The sequence below is a fragment of the Euleptes europaea genome, chromosome 8, assembly GCF_029931775.1.
Source record: "Euleptes europaea isolate rEulEur1 chromosome 8, rEulEur1.hap1, whole genome shotgun sequence".
Classification (NCBI taxonomy): Eukaryota; Metazoa; Chordata; class Lepidosauria; order Squamata; family Sphaerodactylidae; genus Euleptes; species Euleptes europaea.
The window spans coordinates 10,192,545-10,210,988 of record NC_079319.1 but is presented as its reverse complement, the minus strand read 5'-3'; the positions used below and the strand labels follow the sequence as shown (position 1 = coordinate 10,210,988).

The 18,444-nt window shown below is 47.6% G+C and overlaps 2 protein-coding genes across 2 annotated transcripts in view; one reads left to right on the top strand and one right to left on the bottom strand.

The window, feature by feature from the left end:
- TG (thyroglobulin) overlaps positions 1-18,444 on the top strand; it is a 167,260-nt gene that overhangs the window by 102,166 nt on the left and 46,650 nt on the right. The window lies entirely within an intron of this gene.
- Positions 1,240-18,343, bottom strand: SLA (Src like adaptor). The gene is made up of 7 exons (XM_056853984.1): positions 18,271-18,343; positions 14,333-14,432; positions 10,455-10,541; positions 9,762-9,865; positions 8,394-8,525; positions 4,301-4,433; positions 1,240-1,453 (listed from the first exon to the last, which is right to left on the bottom strand). Exons 1-7 carry the CDS (start codon positions 18,341-18,343, stop codon positions 1,240-1,242), a joined length of 843 nt encoding a protein of 280 aa, XP_056709962.1.

Genomic DNA, 18,444 nt, shown 5'->3' with positions numbered 1-18,444 from the left:
ATAGTCCACCTTCCAAAGTGGCCATTTTCTCCAGGGGAACTGATCTCTGTCGCCTGGAAATCAGTTGTAATAGTGGGATATATCCAGCCACCTCCTGGAGGATGGCAACCCTACACACATGAGCATATCAGGGAGAGAAGCCTTGGCTATAATGTTTCCCAAACTGATTTCTGGGTATATGGAATACTTTATGGGGGGCATTTACATCAAATGTGATTCTCATACATGTTGGAAGGACTCTTTTGTGTAATTTTGCTGAACATGTAGTTCGGCTCAACCTTTGCGTGCTTTTTTTTGAACTCTGCAAATTCTTTGATCTGGTTTACTTTGTCTGCTCTTGTTTTCTGATGGTGCCATCTCTGATCCATGCCATTGGTGGCCATGGAGCAGAGGAAGATGGGATTGTGGAGGGTATTTCACAGGGCAAGGGGTGGGTCAGAAGACGATCTTCCAGCTCCATCCGCCAGTCAAGTGACCTCGAATGCACTATTGTAGTATACTGCTGGACTTGATGGGCCTTGGTCTGATGTCGTTTACCATAGAGGGTGATTGCTAGCATTGCCAGGTCCCTCTTTGCCACCGGTGGGAGGTTTTTTTGGGCAGAGCCTGAGGAGGGCAGGGTTTTGGGAGGGGAGGGACTTCAATGACATAGCGTCCAATTGCCAATCCATTTTCTCTAGGGGAACTGATCTCTATTGGCTGGAGATCAGTTGTAATAGCAGAAGATCTCCAGTTAATACCTGGAGGCTGGCAACCCTAGTGATTGCTAGAGCTACCCTTGCCACTTCCAGGTAGCTCTAGGAATTGCCTGGAACTCTATTAGAGCTGCCAGGTCCCCTTGGCCACCAGTGGTGGATGGGAGGGTGCCGGGTCCATATCCAGGCTGGAAAACTTTTGGAGATTTGGGGGTGGAGCCTGGGCAGGACAGGGACCTCAGTGGGGTACAATGCCATAGAGTCCACCCTCCAAAGTATCCATTTTCTCCAAGGGAATTCTCTGTAGTCTTGAGATGAGCTGTAATTCCGGGGGATCCCCAGGTCCCACCCAGAGGCTGGCATCCCTAATCTTTATCGCCAGAATTTCCGGTGAGTAGGCAAGGCCTTATTTTAATTTTTAATTTTTCTCCCACAATGCTGCCCCCCACAAGCCTCCCACGGTTGCCTGGCACCCTACGGGCATGGCGTTTGCAGAGGTGCAAGCGTGCTAGTATCTCAGTATCAGTCTTCTGTTGTCTCAGGTTCAGTGCTCATGGTAAAGAAAAGGGGGCTGCGATAGGTGCTTGTCTTGCCTATATATGACAGACTTGCTTTTCTTCTTCCTGTGGCTCACGTAGGAAGCGTCTGTTTTGCTGGTCAGGGCGAGGTAGGAGGTGATGCTGTTCCGGAGTCCGTAGCTTAGGCCGGAGTCTTCCATTCCGAGCATGGCTGCAATGTCGTCGTCGTTCTCCTTTGACCTTGAACAAAAAAAGGGACAGGTTGTTGCACGTTTGGCAAGAGAAACAGAACAATTTCTAGGGTTGCCAACTGCCAGACAGGGCCTGGAAATCTCCTGCAATTACAACTGATCTCCAGACGACAGAGAGCAGTTTCCCTGGAGAAAATGTCTGCTTTGGACAGTGGTTTGTCATCCCTAGGGTTGGCAGCTCCAGGTTGGGAAATACCTGGAGATTTTGGGGGTAGAGCCTGAGGAGGGTGAGTTTTGGGGAGGGACTTCAATGGGGTATAATGCCATACCTTCCAAAGTGGCCGTTTTCTCCACGTTTTCTCCACTGATCATGATTGCCTGAAGATCAGTTGTAATAGCAGGAGATATCCAGCCACCACCTGGAAGCTGGCAACCCTAGTCATCACCCCCCCCACACACACTCAACATCTCCAGGAATTTCCCAACCTGGAGCTGGCAACCCTAGAGACCTTCCAATCTTTACCTTCTGTGGGGCAGAAATGGGCGGGGGAGAGAGTTGTCACACAAAATTAGAAATGAGGTCAACATTTGGACATGATGCACTAGGATTTTCCCCAAACTCTATGGTAAAACCATTGAGTTTGGTGGGAATCCTAGAGCGTCACACCAAAGTGGTGATGTCACTCTCTATTTTTGTCCCAGACGTGATGACACACTATTAGTACGGCATCATTCCCTTGCCCTCTCCCACCGGTCGCCAGCCAACGTTGACTCTCCAGCATAATTTGTTTATTTACTTCAATTATACTTCCCCATTCTCCGCAAAGTAGCTTACATCTAGGGCTGTTGATTCGGTTCGGCCCAAACTGAAAAACAGCCAAATTTCCCCTGATTCGGCGGTTTTTAGTTCGGGACGAACCAAACTCAAAAATGGTGGGAAACCGGGGGAGCCGAATTCAGAGAGTTCGGGAGTTCACGAATAAATTCGGCAAATTCGGGGCGTCAGTAAGCAGCATAACCGTCAGTAAGCAGCATTCTCCTCCCCCGGCCAATCGGTGGCCAAGCTGGGTCTTCTTCTGGCCAATCAGTCAGGATTGAGTACTGGAGGAATCAGCTGCTGCGCGGCCCGGCCGGGGAGAGAGAGAGAGTGAGAGAAATCCTCATGGGGGGATGCTTGTGCACATTTGCTCCTTTCTGTGGCTGCAGGGGGTGCATTTTTGGGGGTAGAGACCCCAAACTTTCAGTGGAGCTTCAGACAAGCCTTCTTAAGAGACACCCCAAGTTTTGTAAACATTGGGTCAGGGGGTCCCGAGATATGGGCTCCACCCCTTTTCCCTCCCCCCTTTTCCATTTCTGTGGCTGCAGGGGGTGCTTTTTGGGGGGTACAGCCCCCAAACTTTCAGCATAGCTTCAGACGAGCCTTCTTAAGAGACCCCCCAAGTTTTGTAAAGATGGGTTCAGTGGGGGCAGAAATATGGGCTCCCCCCTTTTCTTTTTCTGTGGCTGCAGGGGGTGCATTTTTGGGGGTGCAGCCCCCAGACATTCAGCATAGCTTCAGATGAGCCTTCTTAAGAGACCCTCCAAGTTTTGTAAACATTGGATCAGGGGTCCCAAGATATTCCCTATTGGGATGAATGGGATCAGCCGATCCTGTGTGCATCTTGACAGCGGCAAATCCAAGGCAAAACCTCCTGTGCTTAAATGGAACCGTATTGGATTACCCACTCCTCCCAGCCCCTCCTGATGGAACAGAAGACAGCCACAGTAAGACCCCTTTGGGGGCTTTAATCTATAATTTTTCTCCTGTGTGTGGGTGTGGGGAGGGAGCAGTTTCTGTGGGTGGGTGGGGAAGCCAAAGGGGGCTTTCGCCCGTTCTGCCTGGGGTGTGTGTGCCCCCTCGAGTCTCTCTCTCCCTGGTTTGAGGGTGGGGGGGCTTCAGTTGTGTGTCCTCAGGTTTTCCCTCATTCATAAGATCGGTTAGGTCTATTTTGATGCTTGCTCAAAACTGGTTTTCAAATGGTGACTTAAAGAATGCATTTCCCTTTTCCCGAGTCCCATGCAAAAGGGGAAATTCCACCCCTCCTGCTTTTTATGCATAGCTAGCTGCCTCTGTCCCTTTCCATGGTTTGCAAACTCCCAGGTGTCAGGTGTTGCTTTGCATGGTTGCAAAGGTGTTGCTTTGCAGTTGTGTCTCTTTGCAGTGTTGCTTTGCAGTTGTGTTGCTTTGCAAACTTCTTAGCACCTGCCCCGCCCTTGCTCTCAGCTGTTTGTCGGGGCTGGGAGCTTTGTGCGTGGGCGGCAAGCTCTGCTCAGAGATGCACATTAAGGGTGGGGGGGACCCCTTTCGGGGGCCATATCTCAGCCCCCCCCAATCTTTACAAAACTTGGGGGGTCTTGCAAGAAGGGTCCTTTGAAGCTCCGCTGAAAGTTTGGGACCTCTACCCCCAAAAATGCCCCCCCTGGAGCCACGGAAAGGCACGGTTGTGTTTTTAATGGCTTTATTCGGCCGAATTTTTTCCCCGAACTTTGAATTAGCGCCGAATTGCACGGACCCGAAACGGGGGAGTTTGGACTTCGGCATATCCTGAATCCAGACGGGCCGAATTCGGCTGAATCCGAACTATACCGATTTTTTTTTCCCAACAGCCCTACTTACATCATTCTCCTTTCCTCTATTTTATCCTCACGTCAACTCTGTGAGGCGGGATAGGCTGAGAGTGTCTGATTGGTCCAAGGTCACCCAGCAAGCTTCCATGATGGAGTGGGGATTCGAACCTGGGCCTCCCAGATCCTAGTCAACACTCTAACCACTACACCATATTGTCTCGGCATACCACACTGCCTCTCTCGTGTCTGCTTTGACTCTTAGTGTCTGTCGTTCTACATAAAATAGTACCTCTGCTTTTCCTTCCAAGTGAAGTTTTTGTTTCGCATCATCACAGGTGGTTCTTGGTTCCAGACTTCGTTGTTGCTCGTTTGTTGAGCGAGGCAGGGAGTTGTGAGGACACAGCAGAGACCGTCGGAGACCTCTGAACGAGAAATCAAATGCAAAATGAGTCACGAGCCAAACCTGCCTGCTTCGTAGGTTCTTGTTGTGTCTCAGCAGTGAAAGCAGGTCTACCTTGCAGTAGAGCATGGAAGGGAATTGCAAGGAACAAGATTTCCATCTTGTGCTTTGTAATTATGGGCGAAATAAATCAGTGGGCTAAGTTGGTAGGGTTGCCAGGTCCCTCTTCGCCACTGGCAGGAGGTTTTGGGGGCAGAGCCTGAGGAGGGTGGGGTTTGGGGAGAGGAAGGACTTCAATGCCATAGAGTCCAATGGCCAAAGTGGCCATTTTCTCCAGGGGAATTGATCTCTATTGGCTGGAGATCAGTTGTAATAGCAGGAGATCTCCAGCTGGTACCTGGAGGTTGGCAACCCTATAAGTTAGGGATCAGTGCTGGTGGCAATCTGCCTGATGCTATTTCCCAAGCTTGTCTCTAAATTTCAGTACAGTTAACTCTAAGGTACTTTGAAAGGATCGATGAAGACTGCTACAGATTTTTCATCAGATTTCAATGGCTGTGGGGGAGGGTTCTTCGGGTCATTCAGTGTGTCTTCGAGTTCTTGAAGTTATTTATACAATGGGACCCTCACGGGCAGTCTTTAAGCAGAGGCTGGGCAAACACTTGTCAGGGATGCGCTAGGCTGATCCTGCATTGAGCAGGGGGTTGGACTAGATGGCCTCTATGGCCCCCTTCCAACTCTATGATTCTATGAGTCTTTGGGCACCTTTGGAATTCTGACACAGGGTGGTGTGTGCAACCCCAAAAATGGCTGCACTAGGAAGTGGAGCCAACTATACACAGGAAGCTCAAGTGCAGGGGAGAAGAGGGGTCATATACAATACACTGTGAAAGAAGAGTGAGAGAGAATAAAACACGCACTGTGATGGCAGCTGCTGCCAAACAACATTGTTTTAATCTGCATTGCGTAACATTGTTTTAATTTTCAGTGGCCAACCAGAAACCTATTCTGGCCCTACCCACTGTGTAAAAACATTTGGTGGGCAGCGAGGGTTGCCATTTCTGGGATGGGAAACAGTGGGAGATTTTGGGGGTAGAGCCTCGAGAGTAGGGTTGCCAAGTGCCAGGTACTAGCTGGAGATCTCCTGCTATTACAACTGATCTCCAGCTGATAGAGATCAGTTCCCCTGGAGAAAATGGCTGCTTTGGCCATTGGACTCTATGGCACTGAAGTCCCTCCCCAAACCCGCCCTCCTCAGGCTCTGCCCCAAAAACCTCCCGCCGGTTGCAAAGAGGAACCTGGCAACCCTACTCTAGAGGGTGGAGTTTGGGAAAGGTATATACCTCAGCAGGGTACAATGCTATTGAGTCCACCCTCCAAAGCAGCAATTTTCTCTAGGGGAACTGATCTCTGTAGACTGGAGAGCAACTGTAATAATGGGAGATCTCTAGTCTCCACCTGGAGGTTGGCAGTTCTAGTGGGCACCAATAAGGGTGTCGGAATAGGGGTTTCTTTCAGATCACTTTTCCCCCACAATACCAACAGTTAGAATTGCTTTGGAGAGTCTTGTTTTTGAGAAGCCCTCTAAAATTTCCAGTTTTATGTAGCTGAACTCAACTTCCTTCCTGGTAAAACATTGGCATCTATTGGGTGATTTTGTTATTTGGGCTTAAGCTAGCAGGGCAAAACAGTTTTCTACCCAGTTGATCTATTTCTACCCAGTTAATAGATCTGTCGATTGTCAGACTCTTTCCATAGTTTCACAGATTCGGTTGCCCAGTTGGGTTAGCAAAGTTTCAAAATGCACCTTAGCAAGAGGTTCATATTCTATCCTTTAATTACTGGCACTGCTCTCCAGAAAAGCAATATAAATAATGAGCGGCATTTGTTTCTTCTCTGGCATTATGAAACTGTGCTTCTTACCCTTTCTCGGCTAGCATTGTTCTGAGGAGCCTTGGCTTTTAGGCAAATGTTGTGGCTTCACACCATATAAAATGGTTGAGAAATTAATTGACGAATATAAGTGTTGCATTTCCTTTACAGATTTTCTGGTGTGTGTGTGGGGGGAAGGCTCTTTCTGCCTGCCTTTCTCTTTCATTCTTATTGTTCTGAGGCACCTACGCCGCCATTTAAAACCAAGCGTGGCTTCAGAGTTTAACAGTTCAGGCTGCCAAGAGAGGGAACTAGGAGCACAACGTTCCAGGGGTCTGGGTAGCCCTGGAATAGGGCTGCCACCTCCGGGTACAAGGTGGAGATCTCCTGCTATTACAACTGATCGCCAGCCGACAGAGCTCATTGGACTCTATGGCATTGAAGTCCCTCCCCTCCCCACACCCCACCATCCTCAGGCTCTGCCCTCAAAACTTCCCACTGGTGATGAAGAGGGACCTGGCAACCCTACCCTGGAATGCAGGAAGTTGGACTATGTTCCACTGAGGCAGGGTGCCCGTCGGTGCCATCATGCCCACCAAGTGTTTTTAGTAAGTGGGTGGGGCCAGGTGGGGCTGTTGACTAGCAGGGCTTTGGATTTGCCACTGAAGATCTGGTGGGCTGTGCAGATTAAAATAGCGTTTCAGTGGCAGCTGCCACCACAGTGGTGTTTTTTTTAATTCTCTCCCATCCCACTTTCTCAGTGTATTTTTATTGGGGAGGGGCCGTGGCTCAGTGGGAGAGCATCTGCTTGGCATGCAGAAGGTCCCAAGTTCAATCCCCAGCATCTCCAGTTAAAAAGACCAGGCATTAGGTGATGTGTGGAGAGCCGCTGCCGGTCTGAGTAGACAATACTGACTTTGATGGACCAAGGGTCTGATTCAATAGAAGGCAGCTTCATGTGTTCTATGTAGCTTGTGATCAGGGCTAAAGTGGGATTCTCCAGCTGGAGGGAAATTATCTGTGAAGAGACTGCTTTTAGGGGGCTTCTTGTCACCTGTTCCCCCAGTTTGGATCCCATTGTTTCTCTAATTGGTGAACCATCTACATTAGTGTGTTCCATGTACCCCTGTTCTCCCCAGCGCTTGGGCTTCCACTTTCTGTGTGGCTCCACCTTCTGTGGCAGCCAATTTATAGTTGGCTCTGCCGCCTGCAACAGCCCTTTTGGGGTTGCGCCCACCACCCTGTGTCAGAATTCCAGAGGTGCCCATAGGCTCAAAAATGTTGGGGGACCCTGCACTGAAGCATAGTAGCATCATATTTGTTCTAGTGGGAGTGAGTTATGCTGAATGCAGGGGAAGTCTGAGTGATTCTGGGGCCCTGGACAGAAGTCCAGGATGGGCCCCCAGAATCCTTTGTGGCGAAATGATGCACGTTCCGATGTATATGCAAATATCCATTCGTTAAAATTCATGCGGTGTGGTTGGAAGACATACATCGGTGCATGCACATTCAAATATAGATTTAATTCATGCAAAAAGCATTGTTTTCAAAGGGATGTGCATTTGGGTGTGCAATTGAATGGCCATCCCCATCCCCATTTAGGGTTGCCGACCTCCAGGAACCAGCTGGAGATCTCCTGCTATTGCAACTGATCTCCAGCAGATAGAGATAAGCTCACCTGGAGAAAATGGCAGCTTTGGCAATTGGACTCTATGGTATTGTAGTCCCTCCCCTCCCTAAACCCCACCTTCCTCAAGTTCCACCCCAAAAACCTCCCACTGGTGGCAAAGAGGGACTGACAACCTTATCCCCATTCCACCCCAACTAGTCTGTAAGCCCTCAGCAGTGTTGACATATAGCCAGATCTGATTGGCTACATAGAGTCATGTTTTCTTCATGTTCAGTATGTGATCCCTGATTGGCTGGGAACTTACAGCGAGAAAGACTGTAGTCCTGCATATAGCACTGAAAAAATGCTGCTTTTCTCAGTGCTATAATTTGGAATTTAATCTACTTCATAAGATCCTAGCCAATCAGGGATCACACATCGATGGTCACTGTGTTTTTGAGATCTGGGAAGGAACGCATTTTGCCTGTGAATCCGTCCTACCTGAGTAGTGATTTACGAGGTCCTCCAGGCACTGAAAAGTTTGCCGAGGAGAGATATAGTACCAGTTGTTCGGCAGGCGGAAGATTCTGTAATGTTTCACCTGTACATGGCGAACCGACAAGGAATATAAACCTAGGGAAATGGGAAAAATCAGATTACAGAAATTATATCTTAGATCTTGGGAAAACTGAAGCTTTCACCAAAATTTAAAAGCGCATTAAAGAGCTTGATTATAACAGCACTACTTTTCGTGCTCGCCGCATTTGTTCATCCCAGCTCTTTGTAATACCACCACCACGTGGTTTGCCTGCTTATACTTATTATTTGACAACTCCTCATCTTTCTAGAGCCTTCTGTTTAGCTAGACTAAATGCTAACCCCTCTATGGTTATGCAGGGCCGAATTCTGAATATACCATACCCAGACAGGACCTGTCCTTGCTCTTCTGGCTCTATTGATTCATTAGCTCATGCCCTCTTGGAATGCCGCTTTTATGAGGAACTTCAATCATGTTATATCCCTCCCCTTTTATCATATAAATCTATTGCCTCTGTGTCTGACATAATGCCCTTTTTACTAAGTGACAGGGATCCCAAGGCTACATTGTCAGTGACAAGATTTATTTCAGTCCTTATATCCCTCAAACATTCGATATATGCTGCTCAAGATCAATGGATCAAGGAGCTTCTAAGGGATAAAGGTAAAGAAATTATATCAGTGTGCAGTTAACTGAAGCAAAGTGATTATTCATGTGGAGAAACCTAATGACAGTTCAGATTTTTGCATGTTTGTCAATGGCCATTTATGCATGGTCAATTTTGACGCTCGCTCAAAGCTTTTTTTAAACGCGACTTTAAAAATGCCTATTCACGGTCCCGACGCAAAAGGATATATTCCACTGCCCCACTCGCCTGCTCCTTTTTTCCTGTTTGCATAGCCATTAGCATGTGCATAGCTAACGCGCTGCTGTTATTTTGCATGGTTCCTTGAGGGGATTCTTCGGGGCAAACACAAAAGGTCACGTTAAAGGGGCTCTTAAGATATGCGAAGCAGGTATGCGCCATCTTCACAGACACTTCTGGAATGACGGTTCAGTGTGAAAAATTCAAAAAAATATGCGGGGCAATTCAGCCTGGAACGTGATGCTAATTACCATGCATAAATGGCCACAGTTTCAAACTTCTGTCGGTTTTACAGTGTTTTAATTGGAATAGTAAACACAAACTTGGGAACTATAGTTTGGTAACAGTGACCAGTGTCTTCAAGGGGGTCACTCTGCTTAAGATGGTACTGATAGCCTTTAAGCTGTTCTTACGAGAAGACCATAACGGAAACAGATCGGCCGAGTCAAATATCGAGTTTTCGTACCTTTTGTCGTTTCGCTGTTTCTGATCATGAAAGAGCCAGTCTTGGTGTTGGGAAGCTGCAAAAGTTCTTCTGCTTTTTCTCTTCCCAGACCTTCAAACAACCAGCTGCAAGGGGGGGGGGGGAAGAGATAAAAAGGGCATAGATGAAATCAGAGGCCTGTTTTGCCCAGTGTAGAGCATTTTGCTGATAAGACTGTAAATTTGGACCACGGTTCTGTGCTACATGTGTGTGCGACACTACATTATCAGTTTGTACTTGTGTGTGTCAAGTGCCGTCAAGTCGCTGCCGACTTATGGCGATCCCCTTATGGGGTTTTCAAGGCAAGAGACTAACAGGGGTGGTTTGCCAGGGCCTTCCTCTGCATAGCAACAATGGTATTCCTTAGTGGTCTCCCATCCAAATACTACCCAGGGCTGACCCTGCTTAGCTTTCGAGATCTGACTAGCCTGGGCCATCCAGGTCAGGGTGTCTGTGCATTGCCGTCAAGTCACATCTGACTTAGAATTGGAAGGGGCCCTACAAGCCATCTAGTCCAACCCCCTGCTCAATGAAGGATCAGCCTAGAGCATACCTGACAAGTGTTTGTCCAGCTTCTGCTTAAAGGCTGGAGGTTGGCAACCCTACTCTTTCAGCAAAGAGCATCCCGCACTTCCCTGTCTATCCATGTGATGTAAAGATTGTGAATATCCTCACCCGTGGTAAACTTTTGCTACACAGTCTTCCGGGATATAATTTTCTTGACCCGTCGTGAGGGAACGGGCTCTCCACCAGCCTCCTTCGCTGCAAAAGAGAAAATTTCCATAAAATGCATTGTTGTCTTCATGGTACGAAGCACACCATGGCAGAATATAGCCGAAAACTCAGTGATTTGGTCCACGGAATTTGACGTATATATGTGGGATGAAGGTGAGCGTTAGTGAAATTGCTGGACTTCCTCTTTCCACCCGAGTTAAAAAAAAATACTTTCTAAACAGTCAAGTTAATGAGACTTCCTGTTTCCAGATGTGGTAACGTCTCTCCGGACTCCTCTTCATCAAGTTCGGTTGGTTGAAAATCTGCTTGTTGTCTCTGCCAGAGAATCACCCTGTGTGACAGTGTCATGAGCATAGAAAACTAAACACTCCCACATGTTCCCGCCCTTAAAGAAAGCTTCTTTTTCCCCTTGTAACAATTCAGGATTTTTTTATGATGTTCCCCACTTCTCCTTGGGCTTCTGTGGCCGGGGCCACATCAGGGGAGCCTTGCTGGGTCAGACCAATGTTGGCCAACCAGATGCCCACAGAAGACCCACAGCTGGGGCACAAAGGGCCAAACCTCCCCTGACGGTGCCCCTCAGCAACAGACTTTCCCGTGTAGATTGCCTCTGGAAGTGGAGGTTCCATTTAGACATTATGGCTATTAGTCTTCTGTAAATTTGTCTAAACCCCTTTTAACGCCCGCTAAAGTAGTGGCTGTTGTCACTTAGACCTGTGGCAGTAAAGTCCAGTCATTAATTAGATTTGAATGATCGGGGTGGATCCAACCCCTCTCTGACCACTCCACTAAGCAAAGCTTCCTCCAGGCCAAAGGAAGAGCCAGTTAAGTTGGAGGGAGTCTCCTAAGGCTGGAGGAAGACATCTTGGAGGGAGTCTCCTAAGGGGTCATCCGCTGAAGCTGGAAATTGACAGATTCAAAACTGATAAAAGGAAGTATTTCTTCACACAGCACTTAGGGCCCTTTCACACCCCCAAATAAGGCAGTTTCAGTCCACTTTCAGTGCACCTTAACGATCATTTGCAAATGGGTTTTGCCACTTTACGCAGTAAAATCCACCTTCAAAGTGCATTGAAAGTGTATTGAAAGTGCATTATTTGGGTGGTGTGAAAGTGCCCATACTGAAATTGTGGAACTCCCTGCTCCAGGATGTGGTGATAGCTGCCAACTTGGAAGGCTTTAAGAGGGGAGTGGACATGCTCATGGAGGAGAGGGTTATTCATGGCTACTAGTAAAAATGGATACTAGTCATGATGCATACCTATACTCTCCAGGATCAGAGGAACGTGCCTATTATATTAGGTGCCGTGGAACACAGGCAGGATAATGCTGCTGCAGTCGTCTTGTTTGTGGGCTGCCTAGAGGCCCCTGGTTGGCCACTGTGTGAACAGACTGCTGGACTTGATGGGCCTTGGTCTGATCCAGCATGGCCTTTCTTATGCTCTTATGGCTTAGAATGGATGGAAATGCAGTGAAATGCAGTGAAATGCAGATGGAAATGCAGTGAAAACGGCCGGACACAGCACCTGTGCTACATGCAGGAGTTCAATCGCATTGAATCAAAATAGGGTTGCCATCTCTCTTGAAATGCAGTTCTTTAGCACCATGGGGTCCTAAAAGCAGGTGGGGCCTTTGAATGTTATTGAATCTGGCCTCCACTGCTGAAATCTGATAGGACAGGTAGAAGAGGTTAGGTAAGGCAAGTCTGAAAGCAGCTCGAATAGCCCATTTTAGCCTGAGCTCATCAGAACTTGAATGCTAAGCCGGGTCAGCCGTGGTTAGTACTTGGTTGGGAGACCACCACGGTAGACTAGGGTCGCTCCGTGGAGGAAGGCAATGACAAACTACCTCTGCTCAGCTCTTGCCTGGAATGCCCCATGGATGGGGGTCGCCATGAGTCAGTTGCAGGTGATGGCTGGAGATCTCCCGCTATTACAACTGATCTCCAGGCGACAGAGATCAGTTCCTTTGGAGGAAATGGCTACTCTGGAAAGTGGACTCTGTGGCATTATACCCCATTGAACTCCCCCTTTCCCCAAACCCTGCCTTCCCCAGGCTCCACCCCTCAAATCAGGTATTTTCCTACCTGGAGCTGGCTACCCTATCCGTGAATAATAAACACCATGACAGTAACAGAGTATGTGAAGGGGGGGGGAGGGAGAAGCTGGTACAAAAAAATCTCGAAGGGTTGTCAGCTCTGGGTTGGGAAATACCTGTAGATTTTGGGAGCGGAGCCTGAAGAGGGTGGGGTTTGGGGAGGGGAGGGACTTCAATGCCATAGAGTCCAATTGCCAAAGCGGCCATTTTCTCCAGGGGAACTGATCTCTATCAGCTGGAGATCAGTTGTAATAGCAGGAGATCTCCAGCCACCACCTGGAGGCTGGCAACCATAAACTCTCGTGCAAAACAGAGTGAGTGCGAAGCATTGTAAGGGGAGACCGGGAAGGAGAGGCAGGGAAGTGGATTGCTCAAAGAGGAACTTGATGTGGAGGATAAAGGGGCCCATCCGAGGATTTGGGGAACATCTTGTTCTGTTCTCGCCTCGTAGCAAGCGAGGATTTAGCCTGGCTCACTTTCATTTAAAGGATTTGCAACTGCCTGCAGAAGCTGGGAGCTCTTGCATGTTCTGTGCCCCGGCAGAATCATAACAGGAAGAAGAAAGTTCCACTGAGTGCTGACTTTCATACTTGCCCAATGCAAGCTCAAATGCTTGACTGAGACGCAACAGAGAAGTGGGAACAAACAGATGTTGTGGTCTGTTGGTTTTTAAAAAAAAAAATACACACGCACATGCCTAGTGGCAATTGTGAGCCACTCGAATGGTGCAAACTCCCTTTAGCACTTAACACAGTATATTTCTTTTTTTCCCCTCCGTAATTTATAAGGCAGTGCCCCTGGGAGAGTTCGTATATGCGCTTCGAAGTAGGACGAAGGAATTTGTTGGGAAACAGTATTTACGATTTGCTGGATGTGGGGTACGAGAGCCAGCGTAGTGTAGTGGTTAAGAGTGGTGGTTAAGAGTGGTGGACTCCAATATGGAGAACCAGGTTTGATTCCCCACTCCTTCACATGAGCGGTGGACTCTGATCTGGTGAACTGGGTTGGTTTCCCCACTCCTACACATGAAGCCAGCTGGGTGACCTTGGGCCAGTCACAGTTCTCTTAGAGCTCTCTTAGCCTCACCTACCTCACAAGGTGTCTGTTGTGGGGAGGGGATAGTGATCAGAAAATGGCCGCTTTGGCAATTGGACTCTATGGCATTGAAGTCCCTCCCATCCCCAAACCCCACACTCCTCAGGCTCTGCCCCAAAAATCTCCAGGTTCTTCCCAACCCGGAGTTTACAACCCTATTAACATCTCAGACCAAGAATGTAATAAGGCATCTTCCAACAGCAAAAGTGTGGGACAGCAATTCTGAAGAGACAGGTACCAGAACAGAGGGACCATCCTGTTAAATAGGGCCGTTTGAAGCAGATATATGGGAAGGATTATATAAAGAGAACACTGCTGATTTTTCATGCGTAAAATGGTCCGTGAAATACCCACAATCCCTTTAAAATTGAACTTTGACTGTAAGATTTTTTTTTTTTAAGTAACAAACTTTAAGAGCTGGTGTGATGCAGTCATTGGACTAGGATTTGGTAATCCTGTGTTGCATTTCCCACTCTGCCATGGAAGCTCCCTGGGTTTCTTTGGGTCAGTTACCTTCTGTCAGCCTAATCTACTTCACAGGGTTGTTGTGAAGGGAAAATGGAGGGGCGGGACGATGTAGACCCTCAGAGGAAGAGCATAATAATAAAAAAAGGGCAAATGCTTACTCTGATATCACACGTAGTTTCTCCCCGACTTGAAATATTGGCTGGCTTATATCCGGGGTGGGATAGTCATAGAGGACAGCGAGGAAGTCACTCCGGTGGCCTTAAGAACAAATGAATGAATGGAAGCTTTATTGTGCGTAATAAACTGAGATACCTGTACAGCAAAGTCCTAGGATAGCCATGGACATCTCACTAAGACATGTTAAGAAGATTGTTTAAAACATTTTAAAGCCACTCCCCCCCCCCACAACTTAGGGTCCCAAAGGTGATGAAAAATAAAAACATTAAAACAAGATGGAAAGCACATATACATATTTAGAAGAAGAAGAGTTGGTTTTTATATGCTGATTTTCTCTACCTTTTAAAGAGAACCAAACCAGCTTACAATCGCCTTCCCTTCCCCTCCCCACAACAGACACCCTGTGAGGTAGGTGGGGATGAGAGAGCTCTAAGAGAGCTGTGACTAGCCCAAGGTCACCCAGCAGGCTTCATGTGTAGGAGTGAGAAAACCAACCCGGTTCACCAGATTAGCCTCCGCCGCTCAAGTGGAGGAGTGGGGAATCAGACCCAATTCTCCAGTTTAGAGTCCACTGTTCCAAACCACCACTCTTAACCACTACACCACGCTGGTGCAGTGGTATAGAAGAGCTGGTTTTTATATGCTGATTTCTTTGACCTTTAAGCCAGCTTACAATCGCCTTCCCTTCTTCCCCCCACAACAGGCACCTTGTGAGGTAGGTGGGGCTGAGAGAGTTCAGAGAGAACTGTGACTAGCCCAAGGTCGCCCAGCTGGCTTGATGTGGAGGAATCAGCGGCTTTTCACCTGAGGAAGAGAAAGGCTTTCCCCTACATCTGCCACCTGAGACCCTGTTTACCTGATTAAATTGGAGATAGTAAGGGAACCCGCCAGCTAAGGGAACCAGGGAACCCGCCGCATACAAAGCACGCACACTGCCGCTGAGACATGCCTTTTGTTCTGTCATTGAAATGTTGGCGTGGGTGCTCAACGGTATTAGGAGATCACTCGCTGATCTCCCTCATCACACCAGCAGAACATATTTTATCTTTCCAACAGTCAAAAATAGTTTTGCAGCTTAAATATAGTACACGGGGGGAAATGTAAACCACAGGATGTTAGAAAAATCAAGGTCACGTTCCTGTGCAGTTCACTTATCGTTAGCTGTTAGGCTGGGTACCTCTTGGCGTGACAGGCTCGTGTACCAAGTGGTGCAGCTGTGCTGGGCGCAGAAAACATGGGCACCTTGGTCATAAAGCAAAATAAATTTATATGTCCCCTTGGTCATGCGTAAAAGTTTTCTCTGGTTTTGGAGGAGTGGAATTGGGAATGATATCAGAGGGAGAGAGACCGTTTTTCTGTATGTGTAGAAAGCTTTTTGGCCTGACCTGGATATAGGGTTGCCAACCTCCATGTGGTGTCTGAAGATCTCCTGCTGTTACAACTGATGTCCAGGTGATAGAGATCAGTTCCCCTGGAGAAAACGGCTGCTTTGGAAGGTGGACCCTATGGCATTATACTCCACTGAAGTCCCTCCCCTCCCCAACTCTGCCCTCCTCAAGCTCCACCCCCCTTGCAAAATCTCCAGGTATTTCCCAATCCAATTTGGCAACCCTACTTGGATAGTCCATGCTAGCCCGATCTTGGAAGCTAAGCAAGGTCGGCCCGTTAGTAATTGAATGGGAGGCTACCAAGGAAGTCCAGGGTTGCTACACGGAGACAGACAATGGCAAACCACCTCTGTTCATCCCTTGCCTTAGTTGACAACCCTAAGGGGTCTACTTGCATGTAGATGGGGACCTTGGTTCAGGCAAGACCTTTGATATACAGAGGTTTTGCTTGGAAACTGTACGAGCCAGCTAAATTCATATGTATGTTTCCTCCAAAATTTTGCATCCGTTTTATCATGCAATCTTTTACTTGCTCTGTTTCATAGGGTAGTCAGGTCCCTCTTCACCACCGGCGGGAGGTTTTTGGGTCGGAGCCTGAGGAGGGCGGGGTTTGGGGAGGGGAGGGACTTCAATGCCGTAGAGTCAATACCAAAGCGGCCATTTTCTCCAGGTGAAGTGATCTCTATCTGCTGGAAACCAGTTTAATAGCGGGAGATCTCCAGCTAGTACCTGGAGGTTGGTAACCCCACTGTTTCAGTATCGCAATAACATTTTATAAATGTACCCTAATATGTGTCTTGAGTGTCCAGTGATTAGTTGTTCAAAAACTGTCTAATTTCTTAATTGGCCACCTTCTTTGGCTATTTGTTCACTCAATTTTGATAACTGCGGGATATGGCCATTGTAACACCCATTTATTAAAAAAGGTTCTAGGGGGGACCCAGGAAATTACAGGCCAGTTAGCTTAATGTCTGTTCTGGGTAAATTAGTGGAAAGCATTATTAAAGATAGAATTGTCAAGCATATAGAAGGGCAAGGTCAGCTGGGCAAAACCCAACATGGCTTCTGTAAGGGTAGGTCCTGTCTCACTAACCCTATTAGAGTATTTTGAAAGCGTCAATAAGCATGTGGACAGGAATGAGCCTGTGGTCATTGTGTATTGGATTTCCAAAAAGCTTTTGACAAAGTCCCCCACCAAAGATTGCTAAGCAAACTTCATAGTCATGGGATAAGAGGACAAGTCCTTTTATGGATTGAGAGCTGGCTGAAAAATAGGAAGCAGAGAGTAGGAATCAATGGTCAGTTCTCCCAATGGCGGGATGTGAGGAGTGGGGTGCCTCCGGGACCGGTGCTTTTCAACCTGTTCATCAATGACCTGGGGTTGGGGTTAAACAGTGAAGTAGCCAAGTTTGCAGATGACACCAAATTATTTAGGGTGGTTAAAACAAAATCGGACTGCTCCAGAAGGATCTCTGCGTACTGGAAGAATGGGCATTAAAATGGCAAATGAGATTCAGTGTGAGTAAGTGTAAAGTGATGCATATTGGGACAAAAAATCCCAACTTCACATATACACTGATGGGATCTGTGCTGGCAGCGACAGATCAAGAAAGGGATCTTGGGGTGGTAGTGGATAGCTCAACCCAGTGTGCAGCTGCTGTAAAAAAGGCAAATTCCATGCTGGCCATAATTAGACGAGGAATAGAGAATAAAACTGCTGATATCATACTGCCCTTGTACAAATCTATGGTGAGACCACACTTGGAATACTGTGTACAGTTCTGGTCACCACCCCTCAAAAAGGATATTACAGAGCTTGAGAAGGTGCAGAAAAGAGCAACCAAAATGATTACGGGGCTAGAGCAACTGTCCTATGGGGTTAAGACGCTTAGGGCTATTTAGCTTGGAAAGAAGGCGGCTAAGGGGAGACATGATAGAGGTCTATAAAATTATGCATGGCTTGAATAGAGTGAACAGGGAGAAGTTTTTCTCCCTCTCCCATAATACTAGAACGCGAGGTCATCTGTTGAAGCTGGAGAGTGACAGATTCAAAACAGATAAAAGGAAGTATTTTTGCACACAACGCATAGTTAAATTGTGGAACTCCCTGCCCCAAAATGTGGTGATGGCTGCTAACTTGGAAGGCTTTAAGAGGGGAGTGGACGTATTCATGGAGGAGAGGGGTACTGATGGCTATTAGTTAGAATGGATACTAGTCATGCTGCATACCTATTCTCTCTAGTATCAGAGGAGCATGCCTATTATTTTGGGTGCTATGGAACACGGGCAGGATGCTGCTGCTTCCTAGAGCACCTGTTCGGCCACTGTGTAAACAGACTGTTGGACTTGATGGGCCTGGGTCTGATCCAGCAGGGCCTTTCTTATGTTCTTATGTCCCTTCCAACTTATGATTCTATGATCTCCAGGACTCATATGAAGGTCGGTGAACCTAAACTTATGTCACAGTCCATGTCTAGCTCCTGTTTCCCTTCCTCCCTCCCCCTCCTGATTCTTAGTTGAAATGCACTTACCCGATTGCCACGGCGTATGTATTTCCGGTGCGGGTCTCGTCATTTTCATAGTGTTCCCCATCGAGTTCCCCATTTTCTCTCCTGCTGCCTTCAAAGAACTAACTTTAGAACTACAGAAAACAAAGACATGTAGGAAAAGCCTCCGGTTAGCACCTGCTTTGCCAGAACATTAAA